Source organism: Anser anser, assembly GCF_964211835.1.
Source record: "Anser anser genome assembly, chromosome: 9".
NCBI lineage: Eukaryota > Metazoa > Chordata > Aves > Anseriformes > Anatidae > Anser > Anser anser.
In genome coordinates this window covers 5,127,924-5,149,590 of record NC_139729.1, presented here as the reverse complement: position 1 = coordinate 5,149,590, position 21,667 = coordinate 5,127,924, and the positions used below count along the sequence as shown (strand labels likewise).

The following is a 21,667-nucleotide window of genomic DNA, read 5'->3' as shown; positions in this document are numbered from 1 at the left end:
GAAAACAGCCATATACTTTTTCCTCTAAAGGTGATTAAATCAGAAACACAAAGCTGGCTGTGAAATACAAGACCATTTTCAGATGGGATATAAGAGCTTCCCGAATAACAAGATGCCCTTTACTTGAACCATGGCTGGAAAAATGTCAGTGGTGCAAATGTTATGGAAAAAAAAAATACCACCAGCATATCTGACAGGACATAACTTACACTGCTCTCAGAATATGTTAGTCTTACACTGCCACTTCGCCAGTAAGCAAATAAAATTACACCAAAATACACCCAACACAGCAAAACTGAACATTGCAGAAGGTCCTATTGAGAGTAGGCTCTGTTTAAGATTTAATAAATGTTTTAGCCAATTTATATTCTCCACCTAGGACTCCTGGACTTCAGGAAATGAAGCATTATGACATTTTAACAACATTCTCCACTTCCATCTACCCTTCATATTTCTATTAGCTCTTCTGCACTCATTTAAAGCATCAATCCTCACTGACGTAAATGGGCTTTCCGTGCATTAAATAAATAAAATATGCAAGATTGCTGAGCTTCAGGGAGGATCTGAGAGCAGCCAGTGCCAGACATCACAGAGCACGTGCTGCGTGAAGATTGCTGCCATCCTGCAGGGCACCCCATCATGCTCCCAATGGAGCAAAAGCCCCTGTTAACTTCATAGGTGCAGGAGAGGACCCAGCCATTTGGTCATGCATTGACAAAGAACAGACCACATTCAACTCTCTGTTTTTAATAGTAGAACAGGACTTGGCCAAATTGTTGTGAAGCACTCTGGGATGCAGTCATGTGAAAGGCTTCTGCAAGTACTTTACTCTTCCCTAAATTCAGTATTGTTTTGTTTTTTTTTTTTTCTCTCCATTTCTGCAACACTACATGAAGAAAAAGTAAATAAAATACTTCGTCTTCATATAACTTACTTGTTGTAGCATTAATTTATTTGATGAACTCCACTTTTGGAAAACACATCATTAAAGACTCTTTCTCTCTCACCAATGAGCACTATATCTAAAGATACTGAACCTATTAACATCTGCCCTATGCAAGAGTTCACATGCATCCTGTTACCTCATTTGATGAGGGGCAGAAGTGGAAAAACAAGATAGACTAACAGAAAAATGCTCTCTTCATAGTACAAAATATGTAATGCTTAAGGATAAAAATAGAAGGCCTCTAATGAACCAAGACAAAAATAAGCTATGTGCTTCACATTCACATTAAATATGGTAGAAAACAGTACACTCGGGAGTGATGGTATGGTTTAGCTTGTTTTACTTGTTTAATCTGTATCTTTATTAAAGTTAATGGCCATCTTAATGTTACAGGCTTACAAAATGGTAATGAAGACCAGCCAGCTAGCTGGACTTCTGTTTACAGCTGGGTAAAGCTGCACTCAAGGCAATAATTCCTGACCATGCGATAGCTGCAAAGAGAACCATTTTTATTAAGCTTTATTAGGATAAACTGAGGTGGTTTTAAGAGTATGTGCAGCTTCCAGCCAGCTATTTGACTAGTCAAAACAGCAATAAATGTTTAAGAGGAGCAAGGTATTTAAATCCTCAATGGAAATTTACATAAAACACTAGATCATTAGCCATCAATTTATATCTTCTGGATTTCCCCATCTCAGGAAGTCTTCAGGCACATTTTCAACCTTTTTGAGCCAATATGTTGGTATGAACAATAAGGAACACCTTTGTTTATGGGTATGGAAATGAGACACAATGTTTGTGTTAATTTTGACTGATTCATTATCAAGGCACAAACCACAACCTACACTCACTAACAGCACAGCAGAGGGGAGCCATTCAACTACTCTTTGACTAGCCAGAGCAAAAATCTGGGGTTTGGGAAGCAAAGAGGAAAAGGCACAAGGCTGGGGTTGCCACCTGGGAGGATGCTTCAACAACTGGGGTGTTTTCCAAATGCTGAGGGGGCACCAGGCCCAGGAGATGGGGAGCACACTGGGATGGACCAGCTGGCTCCTGAAATTGAGAGCAGTGATGCATGGCTGTGCTGATTAGGACAGGACACAGGACAGAAATGCTGGACAAAATGGCTTAAGAACTTGATCTAAAGGAAAAAAAAAAAGTATTTAAGTTTTAAAACCGCACGACTAATAAAAGCAGCAACAGCATTAATAAATTTGCTGTAGAGGCATTTAGGGTAGAGTAGAGCTGGGTTATTTTACAAGTATATGGTAAGAGACAGCCCTGCTGCAAGGCCTTTGCAATCAAAATTAACAAGGCAGAAAATCAAAAATAGGCAACAATATCTGAGCAGACATTATTCCTAAATGACTCTCACACAAAGAATCAGAGTCAGGCCTAGCAGGGCAATTTTAAGACAGTTTTATTTATTTAAATAAGTATTCCAACGAAAAACATCATATTTCTATGGAACATAATCAGATCACTATCAATATCACTTTCTATTCATCCCACAAACTCATTATGAGCTTTTACCTCACAGACTACATGCCACTCTCTGCTACTCTGGTGTAAATGCCATCGCTCATACCATTTGGGGGCAGTTTCACATGCAGAGATTTATTAGTAGTGTCCATATTGTCTCTAAAGGTGGAAGTTACTTGTGGGACAAGAACAAAAATGGGTGAAAGGCAGAGAGACAAAAGGGCGCAAAACAGCCTGGAGTACAGGAGCCGGAATGCGGAGATGCTACGTGGTGCTAGCCGCTGGCCCCACAGCTGCACCAGGGAAGCCCAGCTGTGGGCCACAGTCCTTTCCTCCTGCACACACATGGGAAAAAACCCACTGCAGTCACGAGCAAGCTTAGCAGCAAGCTTAGCATGGGAACCTTTTTCTTTCTTTTTTTTTTTCCTTGTAAGCAAAATGATTAAGCTATACAAAAAGACCAAATTCCATTTATTGGTATCAATCCTTAGCTTTTTTTTTTTAAGCTCTCTATCAATACGTACAAGATTTGATTTTAAAACACCAGTATTGCTGTAATGCAATGCATGCAAATTGACTAAATCTTGTTTAGCAATCTTAAACTAAGATATACCACCATAGAAATTTCAACATCATACCTTCCACAAAGCCCGTATAAATAACCTTAACAACTGAATGCAATAAGACAGGCAAGCAATGTGTATCGTGCCTGTAAACACCACGTCATGAATATATGTTTTGCCATTTAATAAAAGCATCCTCTTAAGAATGTAATTATTTGCACTGTTTATGTTTCTCTCATCTCAGCCTCCCTTGCTGCTGAAAAAAGCTTATCCACTGGTGGGAACTGAAGGAATAAGATCACATTATCCAGGTGGATTACAGCCAGCTACTGATTATTCAGCGCTGACTTCACTTTGAAGAGCCTTCCAATATTAAAAAAAAAAAATGCTAAACCTATGACACCACTTGAAAAATCGGAGGCACCATTTTTAACCTCTGTCCTTTTGCATTAATACAGCAGTGCCTGGAAAAGCTACAGCAATAGAGAGGGAGTCATTCAGGCAGTTCCCTTCACACCAGCACCATAGCTGAAAGGGACAGAAATCATGAAGCATTAGAATCAGCGTAAGCCAATAAGGACATCAAGGAAGAATAAAACACACAAAACTGAAACAAAATCTGTTAAAAGTCACAGAGGAAGCACACATTTCTGAGCAGACAGGGACTTATTTTCTGGAGGTGTTCCAGATTTTCAGTTTCCATCTGGCAGTATTTAGTGCTGTGATAAGGCAAGAGGAAGTTTCCAGCTGCAACACAAGAGCGCACCACATTTGACACGAAAGACCTGCAAGTCAGACAAACAGTCAAATCAAAATCCTTAGGATCTGAACAAGGACAGATGCATTTTTAAATGCATCTAAATGGCACTCATGCCTGTATACACAAACACGCTCAATTTAAATAACAGCAAATTAGGAGCCCGTGACTGAAAATGTGGTCCAGCTGGGAAGAACAGAAGATTTGTTCTTACTGTTTTGTGTCCTTCTGAAGCACAAGGTGGTTTAGCTTAAGCTGAGACTTGCTATGTACAGGTTTACAGTAAGCCAGTTGGGATTTTTCATTCTTCAGGCCAGCTACCACCAATGATGCTTGGTGCTCCAGCATTCACAAACCCCACGTCCGTTGTAGGGAAGAAGCAGGCGGCACGTGGGGACTCAGCCATGGCTGGGATTCCTCCAGGGCCCAAGACCTGCCTCCCACCTAACATACACCATGGCTCAAACAAAAGCAAATGACCTCCTTCACAAGGGTCTGAATGCTTTATTGAGCCCAGGAACCCTGCCGAGTGGGACTGTGATGGTGCAACCCCAGGGTGTGGGTCTGTCACTCCCCATTTGCAAACACAGCTGGTGTGGAATGGAGGTGAAGGAGGGCAAGAAGATGCCCCCTGGGATTTGCAGCCTTCGAGTCAACTGCTGCCTTAGTGAGCAACCGGCATCACAAGCTCTGAAACATGTGAACGTACAGCCCTGTGCTGCCAATCAATGCAAACAGTATCTGCTCTCTCCTGTTTGGTGAAATCACGCCAAGTCTGGCAGGGTGGGAATGGCGACAGTGCAGCCAGCCCAGGCAGGCAGGTGTGGACGTGCAGTGATGGGAGGAATGAGTCTGAAGCCTTCTGCTGTAAGTAAAAATATATATTTCAGGAAACACAATGGCAGTGAAGTTGCAACAGATCTGGAACTGTGGAGTAACGGGAAGCATTTTTTTCATTTATTTAACTTTCCAGATTTTGTGGGGGTTCTGCCTGAATTAGTTAAAGCAAGACATTTCTCTGCTATTCTTAAAGCCATCACAGTCAATTACAGAATGAGATTGGATCTCAGCAGAGAAGTTTTGTTTCTTTGGGATTCAGCAGCTAATGCTGAATGAAAGAAAAAGAGAAGCTTGTCTTGTGATGAAAGGACAAGGAAAAGAGCAATCACATAAGAAAACTAATGCCCAGACCTCTGAACAGCAAAGCAATTGCACGTGTCAAGTTCCCATAACATGATGGTGCCAGCTGAGGCTTATGTTAAAACAGTGCAATAAAATGAGATGTCTGAAGCCTCTGTCAGAAGAATGATGCTATCTCATTAATGGGATTACACAGAAAAATTGGAGGAATTTCAGTCAAGAGGAGTAAAACGATTAAGGATCAAAAGAGCATGACTCATGAAAGAAAGTAAAAACTGGGTACTTCGCTCTAGCCAGAAAAGCTTATGTCTCCAAACCGTGGAACCTCAGTGGTACCAGCAACACCCCAGCATCTCCCCCACTTATGCCTGGAATAACAGTGATGCATCAGACTCCATAGAGCGAAAACTCATGTTATAAAATACTGGCTTTGTTATGGCAACACTATTATCACTTCACTCAGCAAGAAACTAATAATCAGAGGGGAAAGAGGAGAGAAAGGCTAATTACCTAGAAATAGCTGGAGGATGTAAGCTCCCTTAGAGAAGAATATATTTAGTCAGGGGGAAAAAAATTTAAAAGATTGTGACTAGAGAGACTGGGTAAAATTGGAGCACTTCAGTTAACAACTACAAAGGATTTCTTAGCCATAGGAACAACATACGTGTGGAATCATCTTCCCAAGCAAAGTGCTGGAACTCACAATTGTTGAATTGATAAACAGAGGCTGGCCATGTCCCCAAAAACATCCCCGTAATGCTCTGGCACTGCAGGAGGTCAGTGGCTATTGACTGGCTAGTGGGGGAAGGGAAGAAAACAAAACTGGTACAGGCAGGAAAAGAGGAACATTTTGGCAGCAGATGTTCCCTAGTCACCACTACTATGATATATTGCATGAAAAATAAATGAATAAATAAAAAAGACCTCTAAATATAGAATGAGATTTTCCTCCCTGAGTGGTTCAACATCTCTCTGCAATCCGTCTTTTCAGTTCAAGGACTATAGGTTAAATAAAAAGGCTCATTTAAATTCTGCACACATTCACAGAGGTAAACTGATTTCAGAAAGCGTTATTATGTTTGAACTCTCTCTCACTAGGGGTGAAAACCAGATACTTTGTGAAACGTTTTTATGATAGCTAATATTCTCTAAAAATTCATTAGATGTCAACATAAAGGACAAAAGACATCAGCACAGAAGAGCAGATGCTACGTGCTACCATACAAAGCATATTAGGGTCACTTGCCCTGTGTTCCACCACATCAGCATAGGGCAGCACTGCTTCAATACCCAGCAATGGTCTTGTTTCTCAGCTATCGTGGCAGGCAAAAAGTCAAACAAAAATAACACTTCCCAACAAGAAACTTTGCTGAGGAAGTGCCAGACCTGGAGGTGTCAGAGCACAGCCCTTTATGACACACCCACAGCCCATGCCATGTGCACAGTATGCTACGAAAAGCAGGGGATTTCACCAGGAAGCAACTTATTTCAACCCCATTGCAGTCCCATCAGATCCTCCAACAAGACAACTGCTCAGGCAGAGTGTCCGTGTATGCGTGCACATATACACACAGGACAGAGCGTTATGACATTTACTTGCACTTTGGACCTTACCTGGCACTTGCAGCATCAGGGAATGGCTCTTCTACAGCTGATGCTTTACAGAGCAGAGGAGGCTCAAACCCAGTTCTCTCTGTTTTTGGAGACCCTTAAGGGTATGTGGGTTCTCCACACGACCAACACCTGAGGCAGGCAAAGTAGACTTGGCTGCTGAGCCCCAAAGGGCAGCACAGGCCAAACTGTGACCTGGCTCAGGCTGCCTGTTTGTGAGGTGAGGCAAGCTCTGCCATGACGCTAGACAGCTCCAACACAAGATACACACAGAGTAGATTCGTTTGCTTTTTTTATATGGTTTCTTTCCACAGAAGAATGCACTCGGAGCTCTTAAGCCATTAAACTTTAAAGCAGCAGAGCTTTTTCAGAAGCTGCTTTGATGTAAGTAGGCAAATTCATGTTCTTTCTTAACCAAATGATGATCTAACTGCTCCCCAACTTTTTTTTATAACCAACCTTGAGTTTTAACCTGCAACCCTATTTCAGTAGTTTTATACCTCTGATACTACAGCTTGCTAAATGCAAATACACAGCACTTGGCTCTTCATCTCCCACCTCAGCACTAGCACTTACAGAAAGCAACTGCTGTGTTTCCAGCAAGTAACATTCCTGGGAGGCTGTCAAGAATTCTCTATTTGTGTTGTGCTACACACCTCCACCACATTTTTCACTGAAGCCCAGAATTTTTCAGAAACCCCCTAATGACATTTTTGATTTAGAAACCTTATGGTAATAGTGGTAGTTAATGGGGTTTCCAGAACAATGACCACGTTGGTTACTTTGGGCTCTTTAGATTCCTCTTACATATATAGGACAATTCCACAGTGGTCTCACTCCTTAAGTTTTTGCTTGCAAGTACCTTGCATCCAGTGTGAGTCCGGGTCTTCATGAGGGGTGTTGTGGTACACAGCTCAATGGCTTCTGGTTCGTGGAAGATCACTGTTGGGAGAGGCTCCTTCCGAAGAGTTAGGACATTCAACTTGGTCTTTAACATGGTCTGAAAGTGCTGAACAGAGAAACAAAAGCAATTATATTGCGTTCTGGTGCAGAAAAATGAGAGATAATAGTTGGACCTGTCTGCATGTTTTGCTTGCTATTCAATGCCTTGGAAGTTTCCATGGGGAGAGTGAAGAAGCTTTATAACTTAACAAAGTGAATATCCGTTATTATTATTAGCAGTGTGGAGGCTGTTTTTTATTAAAAGGATATACACACACAAAATGAGACGATTTAGCCATTTTGAGCAGAGAAAACATTTCCAAATTTGCCAAATTAACATGAAGATCTACATATGTCCCAAAAAGGGTCTATATTCAACCTCTAATCATTCCCAGGCACATTATAAAAATTGCTCTTAGACCCAGTTCCACTACTAATGACAATATGAAGGAAAGAACAGGTGATCAAAGACCATTCAAAGAACCACTGTTTCAACCTTTCTTGTTTTCTATCATCTGTACTTAAATGTCATCCCACTGAGGCTAGAAGTTACCATTCCTGCCAAGCTGATTCCTCATCAGTTTGCCTTTAGCCTATGAATTTTAAGTCATCCTGCTTTGTAAGCAGTTGTTCCCATAGTCTCCAATGTAAATGCCACTACAAGCACATAACAAATGGATGTCATCAAAAACTTGCCACTTGCTACAACAAACAAGAAAATTTCCCAGACTTGGAAGAGGAACTAGCCAAGTGAACATTAACACTGTTGAACTAAAAGTTTCTCAGTAATTGCTTAAGGGAAGAAAGCCAATCCATGAAAAGTTTCTAAATCAATTTTGGAGAATCAGAAGAGTCAGATTTTTTTTTCAATTTTTAGATGTTTCTTTGAACTGACCTTGATTTGAGAAACTAAGTATTTTTGCTTGCTAAAATGTATCTAAAGGGTAAACTATGCAGATACGAAACAAATTAATGTCATATTCCAGCTAGAAATATACTACAGTTCTGTCTGAAGAAATATCCATTTGTTAAAGCTTCATAACTTGACTCTTACAAATCAGCAGTTATTAGACATGTGCAATGTCTCCGTTTTTTTTTATTATTATTATTTTTATCAAAACCAAACAGTATGCTCTGTCTTTTGATGGGAGATTCTTAATTTGGTTTGCAACCACTCCTTTTGTCTGCCTCCCCTTCACCTCTGTAAGGCAGAGGAACAGTACGGGGTCTGGTCTGCAGAAAGAGAGTCACTAAGTGATTTCCCAGAACCATAGAAGAAGGCTTTATCAGAGCTAGAAATTTAACTCAGGTCCTTGCTCTTCAGTCCTGTGCTTTAGGTGAGGAGAGTGCTTACTAAATATTTTATTTATACACAAGGGATGAATCCAACCATTTGGATTTTACGATGTTTTCATACAGATTTTTGTGGATTCAAGTTTTCCATTGAAAATTCACAAGAGCTTCTTGGAAATAAACCTCCTATGTAATTCATAAATACTTTATCATTAGCTAACAGAAAGCCTGTTAAAACAATATACTTCTGAAACAATTTAATCCTTACCTCATCAGTGTCTGTATCTAATAATTGTTACGATCCTAGATCTACAGCTTTTTCAACACTCTTGTAAGCATATTCAGGGCACAAACACTAACAGCCTGTGAAAATAATACTTGCTTTCCTACCTCACGCATGAAGTTACAGCCTGTTACAATAATACTTCAGAGCCTCTGTGCAGTTTATGCAAGCGTTCAAGTTTCCATTCCAGTGAAAAAATCTACTCATACTATTTTTCATCTGGCTCATATTACGTGTTATCCCATTCACTCTCCCAAACACATCTCCGGCAAAAAAAAAGCACTCTGTTTAAGATGATTATACATTGAAGAATATTCTTTGACACATGTTTCTGAAGATAACAGTGCTCTTTGCCAGCCAGGATTACTGAACTCATGGAGAGAACCTATTTCATTTCACCTTTCAGTTCCGATTAGCAGCCTTTTGTTTGGAGTTTCCTAGGCTTCTCTGGCAAAGCTGTTAGCAGAGGCCAGACAACAGCTTGCCAGCCCCAAAGAGCATAAAGCCAGCTCAGTCTGAGATCCTGGGTTTGATGGAGCACTGCTGATTACCAACCACAGCACTGGGCCTACTGGGCCCGCTGAGCCCGTCAAGTAACTGCTGTCTCCTACAACTGCAATGGCTTGTACTGCTCTTATATACAGGCTCTAGATCGGCTAACTAGCTGCGGAAATTGTACTTCTGGAGAAAACATGTAGAAAGGAGAGCGTGCTGAAGGCTGGTTGTGAGGGCTGGGATGACCCCGGCCTGGGACTGGTCCTCAGGAGCGCCACAGCACTTCTCCCCTCCCAGCACGCTGGAAGAGCTGCGTTTGCATTGATGAGCTGTTTACAGAGGTTCTTTAATAAAGAACACTGCTTCCATTAGATATTCAACAGACGAAAAACCTCCATTTGGCTCCAGAGCACTGAGCTGGTTCTTTGGTATTGTGCCTCTCCTCTGCTAGCATCTCTATCAACTTCAGTGGGACTACCAACAACGTTTTGCTTGCAAAATTTGACCAAATGAGGAAAGATGTGACAATAAACTACTTTTTTTTTCATGTTTTAACAGCCACATACACAGTCTTAAACAAGGAAAAGCCTACTCTCCACCTTACAAAGGCAATTCAATACTTGCATGAGCAGCAAGTTGGAGTGGTTGAATGCCAAAAACACTAGAGCACAATTGGCAGCAGATAGATAACTAGTTGCCAGAGAAATGCAGGACCGACTGGGGGTGGACACAGAAATATCCTTTTGCTTTGGACTGTGTGGCTGGTGCAGACAATGCTGTACTCCCTGTGCACAGGTCGTACTTTGGTTGCCATAAGAAAATCAAGACTCTGCCAGCAAGACATCATGCAGTGAGACCCCAAATAAGCAAGTTATTTAAACACGTGCCTAACTTTCACTATGTGAGCAGTCCCAGTAAAGCACACGTGGGTAGTCAATGGTTTTATTCATGTGCTTTAAGCCAAGAACAGAATAAAGTGCTTCGCTGAATCCATTTCTTAGTTTCCACTCCAAACTGGCATCTCCTCCGGAAACTGTTGGCAAATGCTGACATATAACAGTAGCCAATGTATTTTTTGAGTAAAAAGCATTAGCTCTCCACTGCTGTGAACCCAAAATATTTCTTTAAAGTGCTTTAAGTTCACAAAGTTCTTGAAAAGCATGACTTTGGCAATTCAGTAAATAAAGGTTCAGAGAACATTATAGCATTCACATTCTATGTGCCAGAACCACTAGCTTCACTTGGTAGCTCTTAAACTGAACGTCAAAAGAAGAGATTCTTAACTGGCACGAATATATCAGCTCGCAACTGCACATCATTCTTTATCCATTTAGATGGTGCTACTGATACAGACTTTATGTTCGAAAGAAGTGTGAGCAGCAACGTAGCAATAAGAAATTGGCAGCAAGTTTTGAAATTCTTTGAGCAAACAAAATAGCTGAATTGCCAAAGAAAGGATCAGAGCTGTAATTAGCATTGTATTTTTCCTACTTGCTGAACATAAAACCATTCAGCGTGAAATTTAAGTAAAGACCCTACTAATATTGAAAATTTATCTTAATACAAAACTATGGTTTTGCTTATTCAGCTACTCAAGTTCCATCATTTTGTTTTGCTTAGTTACCAGTACTAATGGCATCATTTCCCCCTATAGAAGAAAATGGGACAGTGTACAACTGGTAACCCAAACCCTTAGCAGGCCATGATTGTCACTACAGAGGTATGAAAGATTCTTTCCTCCTTGGTAAGTGCTCCGTATTGCAGTGAAAATTTCATTATGACTAACTCTCCTAGCTACATGTTAATTCAATGTAAGAATCAAGTACTTCTGAATAGTTTCAATATATTTTATCAACTCAACATTCATGTTTTAGCTCTAGAATAACTATTTTACAACATTCAATTTGCAAATTTTAGGTTACTATGCATTTAGTCCAAGCTTAATTTCTGTTGCTGTTAAAAAAAATTAACAGCGCTTTGGTTTAATTTGTCAGCAAAAATATGGCCTTTTCCACAACCCAGGCCAAATGGCTTGGAGAAAACTATGATACTATACAATTAAATGTGTCTTTGAGGAGAAAAGTAGGCACTGACAGTCTGTAATAACAATGCTTAATGCTTCTGCACAGCTCTTCATTTTTAGGTCATAACTAAACAGCCGCTGTTGTTTACAATATTGAGTACTCAGTAGCCAAGACTGGGCTAGTAGATCCTTTTATTCCCTACCAGGTGACAGAAATAAAACAAACTCCAATAAATACAACTAAGAAAGTATTATATGTTGCATGTGCATATATATATATGAGTCACAAAAAATGGGACCATAACTCATTGTAATCTGTAATGCAGCAAAAATGGACTCGGTTTACAGGCTATACAGGTTGTGACACAGTGAGCGTAACAAAGCTTTCAGACCCATAGCCCTCAGCCCCCATTATGTCCTAACATCAGTGTTATAACCAACATTCAGCTGCATCAGCTCATCTGGAAATGTGATACTTCCTATCTTTTGCCAAATTTTGCCAAAGACACACATTGAATGAACAGTATTACAAACCCCAAACTGGTAGGGTGTTAACATGTGTTAAAAGCCTCTGAAATAGGGATATGCCAAAATGAGAAGCAAAACTCAATCTTCTACAGCACCTACAAGAAAACTGCCAGATGAAATCCACATTAGAGAAATAGCAAAAGATCAGTCACTGGGAAGAGTCAAAAATAACCTCTATGATGTACTACCTTGTGCAAGCACTTCTTCTATCTATGAAATTCATTTAGTTCTGGCATGAAACCCAAACTGTTCAACAGCATCCCACAGCAACAGCAGCCTAGGAGAACAAGGGCAAAACCAAATGCAATGAACTGCAAAAGAATTTTGGTAAGTCCAAATGTTCTTTTTCCCTTCTCTCAGTGGAATTTGACTACTGAAGTATCCAGTCCATATGTACAACAGACTCCACTATCTTACTCATAGATAAAGGAGATGAAAACACAATCGTCCTTTAGCAGTACGCTTATCCCATCACTGACGCAAGCAGAGCCATGACCCAAGGAATACCCCACCCCAAGCTCTATATTTTCGGCAAGAAAAGAAGAATTCAGATACAGTTCATATGAAAACTTAGCCATTTCAAGTCTTTGTTTTATTTAAAGCAAATGCAATCCAGTACAGATAAATGTCAAATCTGATCCATCTCTTGTTAAACAAATACTGGTGATACACTTTAAATGTTTCTTTCCTCTTCCCCATGTTAAACTTCACTGTGCAGTATTTATTTATCCTGTACTAGCAGTTCATATAAACATTGTACTGAACACTACAATGAAACCCTCCACAAAGGGGATGGAAGCGCTTATCAAAGTTAGAAATCATCCCATCAGCAGCCTGCTCTACAGCACAGCACTGATCGGCATGCACAAATCCAAGATCCTGTCACAGGTCTTTACACTCAGGCAGATCTGGCCTGGATAACCTGTTTGAAACTGATCTAAATCCAGAAATTTGGTGGTTATTTCGAGCGTATCCCTTCCAGTATCTTAGGAGAACTGGATTTCGCCAGCCTATCAAACCAAATCCATCCAATCCCTTACAGATAACAAATGCTATTTAGGTTAAAGAACACGAGGATACGATGGGCACGAGGATATGATGGACTCACCTTCAGGGACCCTGGGACACAGTTTGGAAGCCCAGGAGCTCAGGCAGCCCATGGTGCGACTCAGCATGCCCGCACCGAGGGCATGGCATCTCCCAGGGGTCCAGGGGCAAAGCACCTGGCAAACATCGTGTCACAAAGAGACACCCTGCGTGGTCACGCACCAGAAACTGAAAGACTGCAAGCCACCACGTCCCCCACTTGTGTCCCCTGGTCCTACCACCCCCCACCAAACAGCCTGGAGGAGAGACGGGGCAGCAGGGAGCACTTTGGCACAGAAAAGAGTAATCTGCAGCTGCTGGGGTGTGCCCCAACCTGTGTGACAGGACACCAAGCAGAAGACAGCATCAAAGCAAGCAAGGCCTGAGACTGGAGAGAGGGAAGTGGCAGGAGAGCAGTAGCCAGCATCACGCAGGCGCTGCTGCCTGCTGCCAGGCACAAAGACTTCTCCTGGGCCTCTCCTGTATTTGGTGAACACAACAAGGAGGTCAACGTTAAAGGTCAGATGGAGGAACCCATAATATACAGAAAAAATGGGTAGGTGAAGTGAAAAGGGACATAGGGCTGTAGACAGAAAAGCAGGATAAGGACACAAGCCCAGGTGCAGGGTATGGTACAGAGCAAGCCAAATTCAGCCAAGTGTTAAAAATCCTTTCAGCAAAGATGCTGCTGCATGCAAGCGCAGAGAGTTATTCCACCCCACTGCAATACCAGCTTCTTGGGGAATATTCTGCTTCCTGCTGTGACAGAACAAAGCCCTTAAGAAATCCACAACTACGAAGATTCCATTAAAAATAAAAATAAAAAACTTGCACAGCCTATCTATACCCCTGATCACCCAGCTGCATGTGTGATGATGCTCACATTGCCTTGTTTTCTTACAAGTTTGAAGAACTTCTGTTTCCTCACAATTTAATTCATGTGAAACGTTTTGTTCTCAGACCCTGTGTACTTTGAGTTTGCTCTGGCTAGGTTCCTCCATCCTGTTGCCAAGCTTATGCGATTCCGATCAGCAGGATTGCTGCCCAAACAAAACACAGTCCCAGATACAAACACCCTCCAAACTGCAGGGAACTTCAGAGCCAGATGAGAATTTCATGACTGATCCTCTAACATCTCTCTACACTCAGCCAAACCAAACCCCCCGACCTCAGCAAATCTGAATACCCACGATGTTCAGCGACCACGCTCCCCGTTTAGCTGTAAACGCTAAAAAACTTAAGTCCCACTATAGAGATCGACACCGGAGTAATAAAGAGTCAATATCTCAGAACACTAGTAAGCGGGAAAATACAATTAGAAATCCTTAAAGTGTCAGTGGAAGAGGTAAAAGAAACCATAGCACTGCAATAGCTTTTTTGATTATGTTTTTTTTAACATTACAGTACCTAAGTTCCCAGTCCATTATTTCAGTGGAAATTAGGCATGTGGACTGAAGATGTGCAACTAACTACATCTAGTTGGATTTGGGCTTTGACAGTTTATTGTTTTACTGATAAATGTAAAATAGATTTTGAAATGTGTTGCTACGTTCAGAAGTCAAAGAAAACCTGCCTGGGAAACATGGCCCCCATGCACAGCACTAAAGGAAATTAAAGTCATCCTCTTTATCTGCTGTTCATCTTCTCATCACCAGAGCAGCAGTACCTCCCCAAGAGCACTGTGACCACATGCAAGCCTGGATTTTTAACTAGATTACATTTCCAAAAGTACCAGTATGCCAGAATTTCTCCACGCAAAGCCAGGTATTTATCAGCCCCTGCACTTCTCAGCCCAAATGGGAACCAGAACACAGGCCCAGGAGAAGACTAAAGATGCTTTTTGTTGGTTTGTTGTTGTCGTTGTTTTTAAAAGGAAAAAAAAGAAACGAAAGAGTTGATAAAATTAAATAGGAACTGACAAGAAATGAAAGAACAAAATAGGACATGCAACGGCATAGATATGTCAAGTCCATTCACTTCGATTTTGAGCTTGACCCCTTAGCTGCTTTCCAACATATTTTTCCCCTACCATGAGTTTCCAGTGGATGTATTATTTGGTATAGTTGGCCCAATATTAAAACAATGGAATCCTGCAGCATGAAGGCGGTTGTTGCTTTTTCAATTTGCTCTTGGAGGCTTTCCAATAATTTCTGTGTCAGAGGATGCTTTAAAACATTCTTTCTCCTCACTCTGAGCCTGGCAAAGCGAGATCATCTTGTACAATACCTGCCAGACAGCCACTGCATTCCCCAACACAGCTCTTCCAAAAACAACAACAAAAAAGCATTTCAGTCACTTTCACTCTTCTCCTTCACTTTTTGCAATAAATCGACAACTTGTTAGGCAGTTCCGTAGTTCACTGATCTCCCTCTTGCCTTTCTGGGACTCGTTTTCTGAGACAGGGCTAAGGACTGGATGACAGAGGTGTCTGCTACAAACAGGGAATTTGCTCTGATTTATTTGCTAGGTACGCGCATGTTTGCTAACACTGCAGAAAAAAAGCATCCAAATTATTGCCAAAATTCTTGGATAAATACGAACCAAATGAACTTTTGTAGCAAGTCTATTAATTCTTGTATTTACAGCTATGAGATAGAGATACAATCCTAATGATATAATACAATGGTAATACATTCCTTTCTCTAAAGCTGTCTATTTTATCACTGATTCCTGGTTACTCTTTTATTCTGTTTTCGAGAAATGACTTCTGTGGGTCTGACACAGTCCCCAGACTAAAGCCTGGCATTCCCGAAGGTCTCAGAATAGGGGTCCTCCTGCTTCCCAGGGATGTAAGCCATCTCCAAGTGAACAGACCTGCTCCTTCAGCAAGTCACCCTCCTTTTTGGAAAGCCTCTGTCATGGTGCATCCCCCCAAGCCTTGCAGAAGACAAAGGAAGAAGCTTGATGGCTTTAGCCTCCTCTCTCTCCACACATCCCCACGAGTGCCGTCAGGACATGCTCCAGGGCATACCCAGGGGAACCATGTCTGGCCAGCACTGCTGTCCCATCACACACACACACGTCCCCTCTGGCCAGCCCTACGCTCACAGGCCTTTCATCTCCTCTGCACTATTAATCCTTTCTCACTACCGTCAGCAAATTATTCAGCAGGGAGGACCTCCACAAGGATTCACAGCGATACAAACCTTTGGGGCTGATGATGCAGAATACAGATAAAACTTGGGTCCCACTGCAGTGCAAATGCATAACCCCTGTCCCCAGGAGATTTCACACAGTAGGTCTTCTCACTTCTTAAAGCCATGAATAAGAGCAGCACACCAGAGAGCCTATGTCAGGAATAAGGGAGTCTACAGAAAATGATCAAAAATACCCTTCCACTAAGTGTCTCATTAATTCAGCAAAGCTTTAGAATTGGATAACTGACAGCATTTGCACCAAGAAACCTTTACAAAAGGAAATCAAACCAACTCATTTACATTCCTGTTTCTCCTGCAACTACCTTACTGGTTGAGTTAAGCCAAAACAGACAGATGCAAAATTACTCTGCTTTTTGCAGCACAAAATGATTCAAGTGAAGTGGCTGAGAGCAGCGCTCCCCTTGCCTGGTGCCCACCTATGGCAGCCACAGGCAGGACAGCCCTCTCACAGCCACAGGCTCCAGATGTAAAGGCTGGATCTGCATGGCATTTTCAAGGTTTTCCAAAAGTAGTTAATGTTTCCTGATGTTTCCACTTTTCTGATTTTCAAAGGCCAAGTCCTTAGTGCTTGATGAGAAGGGAGATTAAGCTCCCGAGTCTCCCAATGTAAGCACCCAGCTTCCCTGTAAAACCTCAGTTTCTTCTTTAATTGTCAAAGTTCAGATATTTTTGCAGAAGCCTAACTAAACCCTCTGCTGAGTATTAAGTTTCAAAATGCTAGTGATTATACTTATATACATGTCTACAGTTCTTAGAACAACAGCAACAAAAAAAAAAAACAGAAAAGAAATAAAATATGCACCAAGAGATTCAACCAAAAGCCCTTATCCCCCCAAGGCATGGTTAATATACTATCTGCAAATACATACGGGACCAATTAAACAGAGCTAACTCCTCACACAGGCACTGCAGCATCACTCTGGAGGAATCCACAATTGATTAAACAAACTCCAGTAATTCCATTCTGGAAACACGTACTCATTCACAACTAAATCCCAGACTTTAGGAATCCCATATGCCATGCAAAAACTTTCCCTGCTTCCACAGAAATCCAGGGCAAAACAGATATGAAGTCCAACGGGAAATGCACCAGACCCCTTTTTGCTGCTGCTTTACATGTGCTACTACATTTACCTACACGTAGCATTACTACTCCCTTGTACAGCAGTAACTAGACGCTGCTATTTCAGTCCTGTAATTCAGCATCACCAATGCAATGAAGCACATTGACTGATGGAAATATTAAACTGTTTAGGTGCATTAAATGTAAGAGCTCAAAACTATCCCAGTGTTCCCTTCCAGCAAGACTGGCATAACTTAAGACCTCAGGCCTGCATAAGGGCCGTCGTTCAACCTCTTACATTGGGAAGACAGATTCCTCTTTTTCTGAGAAGTATACTCTCACTTTTGCCCGATCTGCTCCAAGTTTTGACTGACACAGCAATGACTGGCAAGTTTTCCATGCAGAAAACATCTGCAAAATAAACAACCCTGCACATCAGCAGACAAGCAGAATAGGAAAATCATTCTTCTCAGCACATCCCCATCCTTCCTCACCCCACCCCTACAACTGATGGCCACCTTAAACATGATCCTTTCTCAGGCACCTTACAACTTAAATTTTATTTTGCATCCAAAAAAAGCCAGTCAGCTTTGAGAGTTTGGGCTCAGCTTCAAGCAGTGAAGTTGCAGGAGACACGGGAATGTAGATGAGTGAGGTTCATTTTCCTTTTTAAATGTTTCCTGGTGCAAACCCTGCCAATTATCACAAACAAAACTTTAACGCATTTCAGGCTTGTGGGAAATGAAATAATACAGAACATCAACAACCAAGGAAAAGGGCCTGGGCTTTTAAAGCTCTGAGCTTCCCTAGATGCAGATTTAACATACGCTCCTGTAATATAAGACAATGGAAGTATTCCGAATGCCCAAGACACTTCCAGTCTCCAATGTACGTGTGTTGGGCAGCTAGTTAAACAGATGTGAAAGAACCAGGAAAATTAAAATAAATGAACTGCCTGCCCAGCATTTCCCTACTGCCTTCTTCCCTTGCCCCATTCAATTTAACTTACAGGCATTACTGATGCAGTTATTCCAGCATCCCTCAAAATGCACAGAGCTCTAATTCTACGGGAAATGTTAACAAGGTGGATTTTATCAAACTCAGTGCATCTGAAATCTAAATTATTTACCCTGAAAGACAAGGGAGGGAAAGAATTTAGGTGTCTCTGATAAAAAATTGAAGTTTTGAATCTTGTGAGTACCAATTAGTCATTCTTCTGGGGGGAAAAAAAAATAAGACACTAATTTTAATCAAAAAAGACATGTATTTGGCTGAAAAAAAGCAAACTCTGATGTAAAATGTTTGAGCAGCTCTACATACTCAGTCCTCTATAATTATAACAAGATTGCTAAAAATTCCATTTTCACAAACACCACTGCCACAAATAAATAATTGCCAAAATAAATCCAGTAGATTGCCATGCAGAAATGTGTCTTCTACAGCTTAACTTGTGATAATGCTTTTTATAGCATGTCTCTCTGCTCAGATTTGCAGCTTTTATTTGCATTCTGACCACTAAGCCCAAGGGTTATCAATCACAGAATCCACTTTTTCTTATATTTGCAATTCTTCATGCTGCAGCCCTACTTCTGAACTGTGCTTATCTAAGCTATTTGCATGTATAATGGACATACAGTTCCTTCAAAAAAAAATCTCTGGGCCAAACTGATAAGCGATGTCAATGACGGTAATCTGGAGAAAAGAAAAAAAAATATAAAGCTGATGCTGGCCATTTACTGATATGGCAATAATCAGGTAGGCTGCAGATACGATGCAGGTGGATGCACACACACAAGGATTCAATGTGAACCTTCAGCACTGCTTCTGTGTGAGTCAGCCCCAGTCCTGCAACGGGAGAAGAATCCACAAGGGACTTTTGAAGGGACTCCAGCAAGTCTCCTGGCCTCTTCCACAAACATTACTAGGAAGAGTAACTGTCTAGCTCATAGCATCTTGGAAAGGAAAGATAATTTACACAGCGCTTAGAGCAAACACCAGCTAGTATCATGAGGTCCAACTCCTCTGACGGAGGGCCATCAACAGAAGAGAACCTCAGTGCAGAGCTTGTCGGATAAGCTCTATGGCACACAGAGAATAATGCAACAGCCATGCAAGACCTCATCACCACTCACTGCCAACTGGTTGTTCATTGCAGCTGCCGAGATCCCCAAGACTGCACTACAAAGCTTTCTCTGCCTACATGCTGTTCATGAACATGCAGCACTCAGCGCCTCAGACAGGCACAGAATAAGGTTTTGCCTTCGGTATGCACTTGGGAAAGTCTGCAGGAGGTCAGAGTCCAGTGCTCGAGATGGGTATTTCTCTTCCTGAGGGCTGATTCCAAGCTAGATGTCAGAGGTTTGTCTTCTTGCATTCCAAGTTTTACCATTATTTAAAGGAAAGTCTGTAAAAGTGTTGGTGCTGATGGAATGTTACTTTGGAGACCACCACAACTAAAGCACTGGCATTCAAAACAAATAAACAAATACATCTATGTCAATTCAGTCCAGAAGCAAATCTTGAAACAGAAAAACCCAGAAGTGGAAAGTCTGGGTGAGCTGCTAGTCGCAGTCACAGACTTTGAGAGGGCACTTGAACTCCACATCACTCAATCACCACCAGTTCCCCTCCAATATACTGACCTTTAACCCAGCTATGCTATTTTGAGGCTTGGGAGACTTCAGGAGCGGAAGGTATCCTTGTGTGATTTTTATTTTATTTCAGATCCCAGGTTCTCTGTCCGGAACAGATTTTCAGATGACATTAGAAAAGCCTCAGAAATAACATCAGTAAAGTTTTGCATGCACAGCTATTTGCACAAGGCAAATCTACCGTTTTACAAGACAATCAGATAGATAAACATCTGTCTGCTCCATTCCGAGCAGCTGATGAGAGCAGGGGACCTTTGATCATTCGACAAAGCCTGTTCCCTCTTGGGTGCAATCCAGCAACCACCATAACAGAAATGTTTCAAGTTTTGTTTTTTCACATCTTTAAGTGCTGGTTGGGTACCATAAGCAGCTCAGTGTCATCCACACTACAAAGAGCACAACAGGGAAAATCAGAGGTTGAAGAGCTACATCATCTCCCCGCAGAAACACAAACACAAACTAACAAAATTTTCTGTTGTTCAAGGCAGGCAGGCATATGCAGTGCTTATCCATAAGGCATGGCCATATCTTTTGACTGTTTCACAATGAAAAAGCTAAACAACAAGTACATCTGCTTAACCGCTGAATTTTAAAAATAATTATTTGTAGAAATAAAGATTAGATATCATCTGATGACCATGGTACTCCATGCAGTGTGCCATCCCTTGTATAAATAGGGAACCAGCTTCAACCCGCACATGAAACAGGGCTGTGGCTGTAATCTATTTTCCCTGTAGCATCTGTAGAAAAGTGATTAGTTCCAACTCCTGCCCTATGACATGAGCATTTCCACTTTCATGTTTTATCACCACTGCAGTTAGAAATTAACAGGCTCTGGTGACTATCACTGATATTCCCAACCCAACGGAATAAAGCTGTTCCTAAAGCAGATTTGGGATTGCCTTTTCTGCTTACACAGTAGACAAATTGCAACTGCAGTTTACTGTTATGCTGCCAATATTTAATAGTGTTTAATGGTGCGGTATGGGTCTGAGCGAGGACAGGGCACAAGCATCCATATGGAGAACAATTAGTGCATCAGCTCCACCACAGCCTCCCTGCATGCCCTCCTGCCTGCCTGTGCACTGCTGTACTGGAGAACGGGAGCAAAATGAAGCTCGCAGGCTATTTATTTGCTGAATTACCAGCTCAGACCAGACGATTCTGGGGAAGGGAGGGTAGACAATTCTGAAAGCAGCGCAAGCAATGAACACGCCATGGCAGAAATAGCGCTCACAGGACGCGGGGACAAATCTCAGCGGTTGCACATCAGCAGCTCCGGCCGCCTGCCCCGGGCCCTATAAAGCACTCCTGGGTGTCGCTGCCTGTACTGGGTTAGGCTGCAGCCAGCCTGGCTGCCCACCATGGCTGCTTCATCATCCTCAGCTGTCACAGAGGAGGGTATCTTCCCATTTATTCAGATGTGCGTACGCACACACAGCAGAAGGAGCGAGCAATGCTCGGCTCATTTTCCCCCAGCCCATTCGGTTTGGAAGAGATCCTTCTCCATTTCAGTGCCTGATGTGTTCTGGCCTCAGCCGCTTTTCCGTTTGGCACGCAATCAAACCGTATTTAGAGGAAATCCAATTCTTCTATAAAAGTTGCATCTCAATAAATTGTCTTACCTCCCTTCCCTACCCATGTTC

The 21,667-nt window shown here is 41.8% G+C and overlaps 1 protein-coding gene across 3 annotated transcripts in view; it reads right to left on the bottom strand.

The window, feature by feature from the left end:
• The window catches only part of PID1 (phosphotyrosine interaction domain containing 1), an 84,065-nt gene that overhangs the window by 46,121 nt on the left and 16,277 nt on the right, over positions 1–21,667 (bottom strand). For 2 of the 3 annotated variants that reach the window (XM_083848781.1, XM_083848783.1), the window contains exon 2: positions 7,362–7,508. In XM_083848781.1, coding sequence (XP_083704907.1) covers positions 7,362–7,508 — 147 coding nt within the window. Of the gene's footprint in view, positions 1–7,361; positions 7,509–20,012; positions 20,128–21,667 lie in introns of those variants that run through there. The other variant, XM_083848782.1, reaches the window with a different exon arrangement.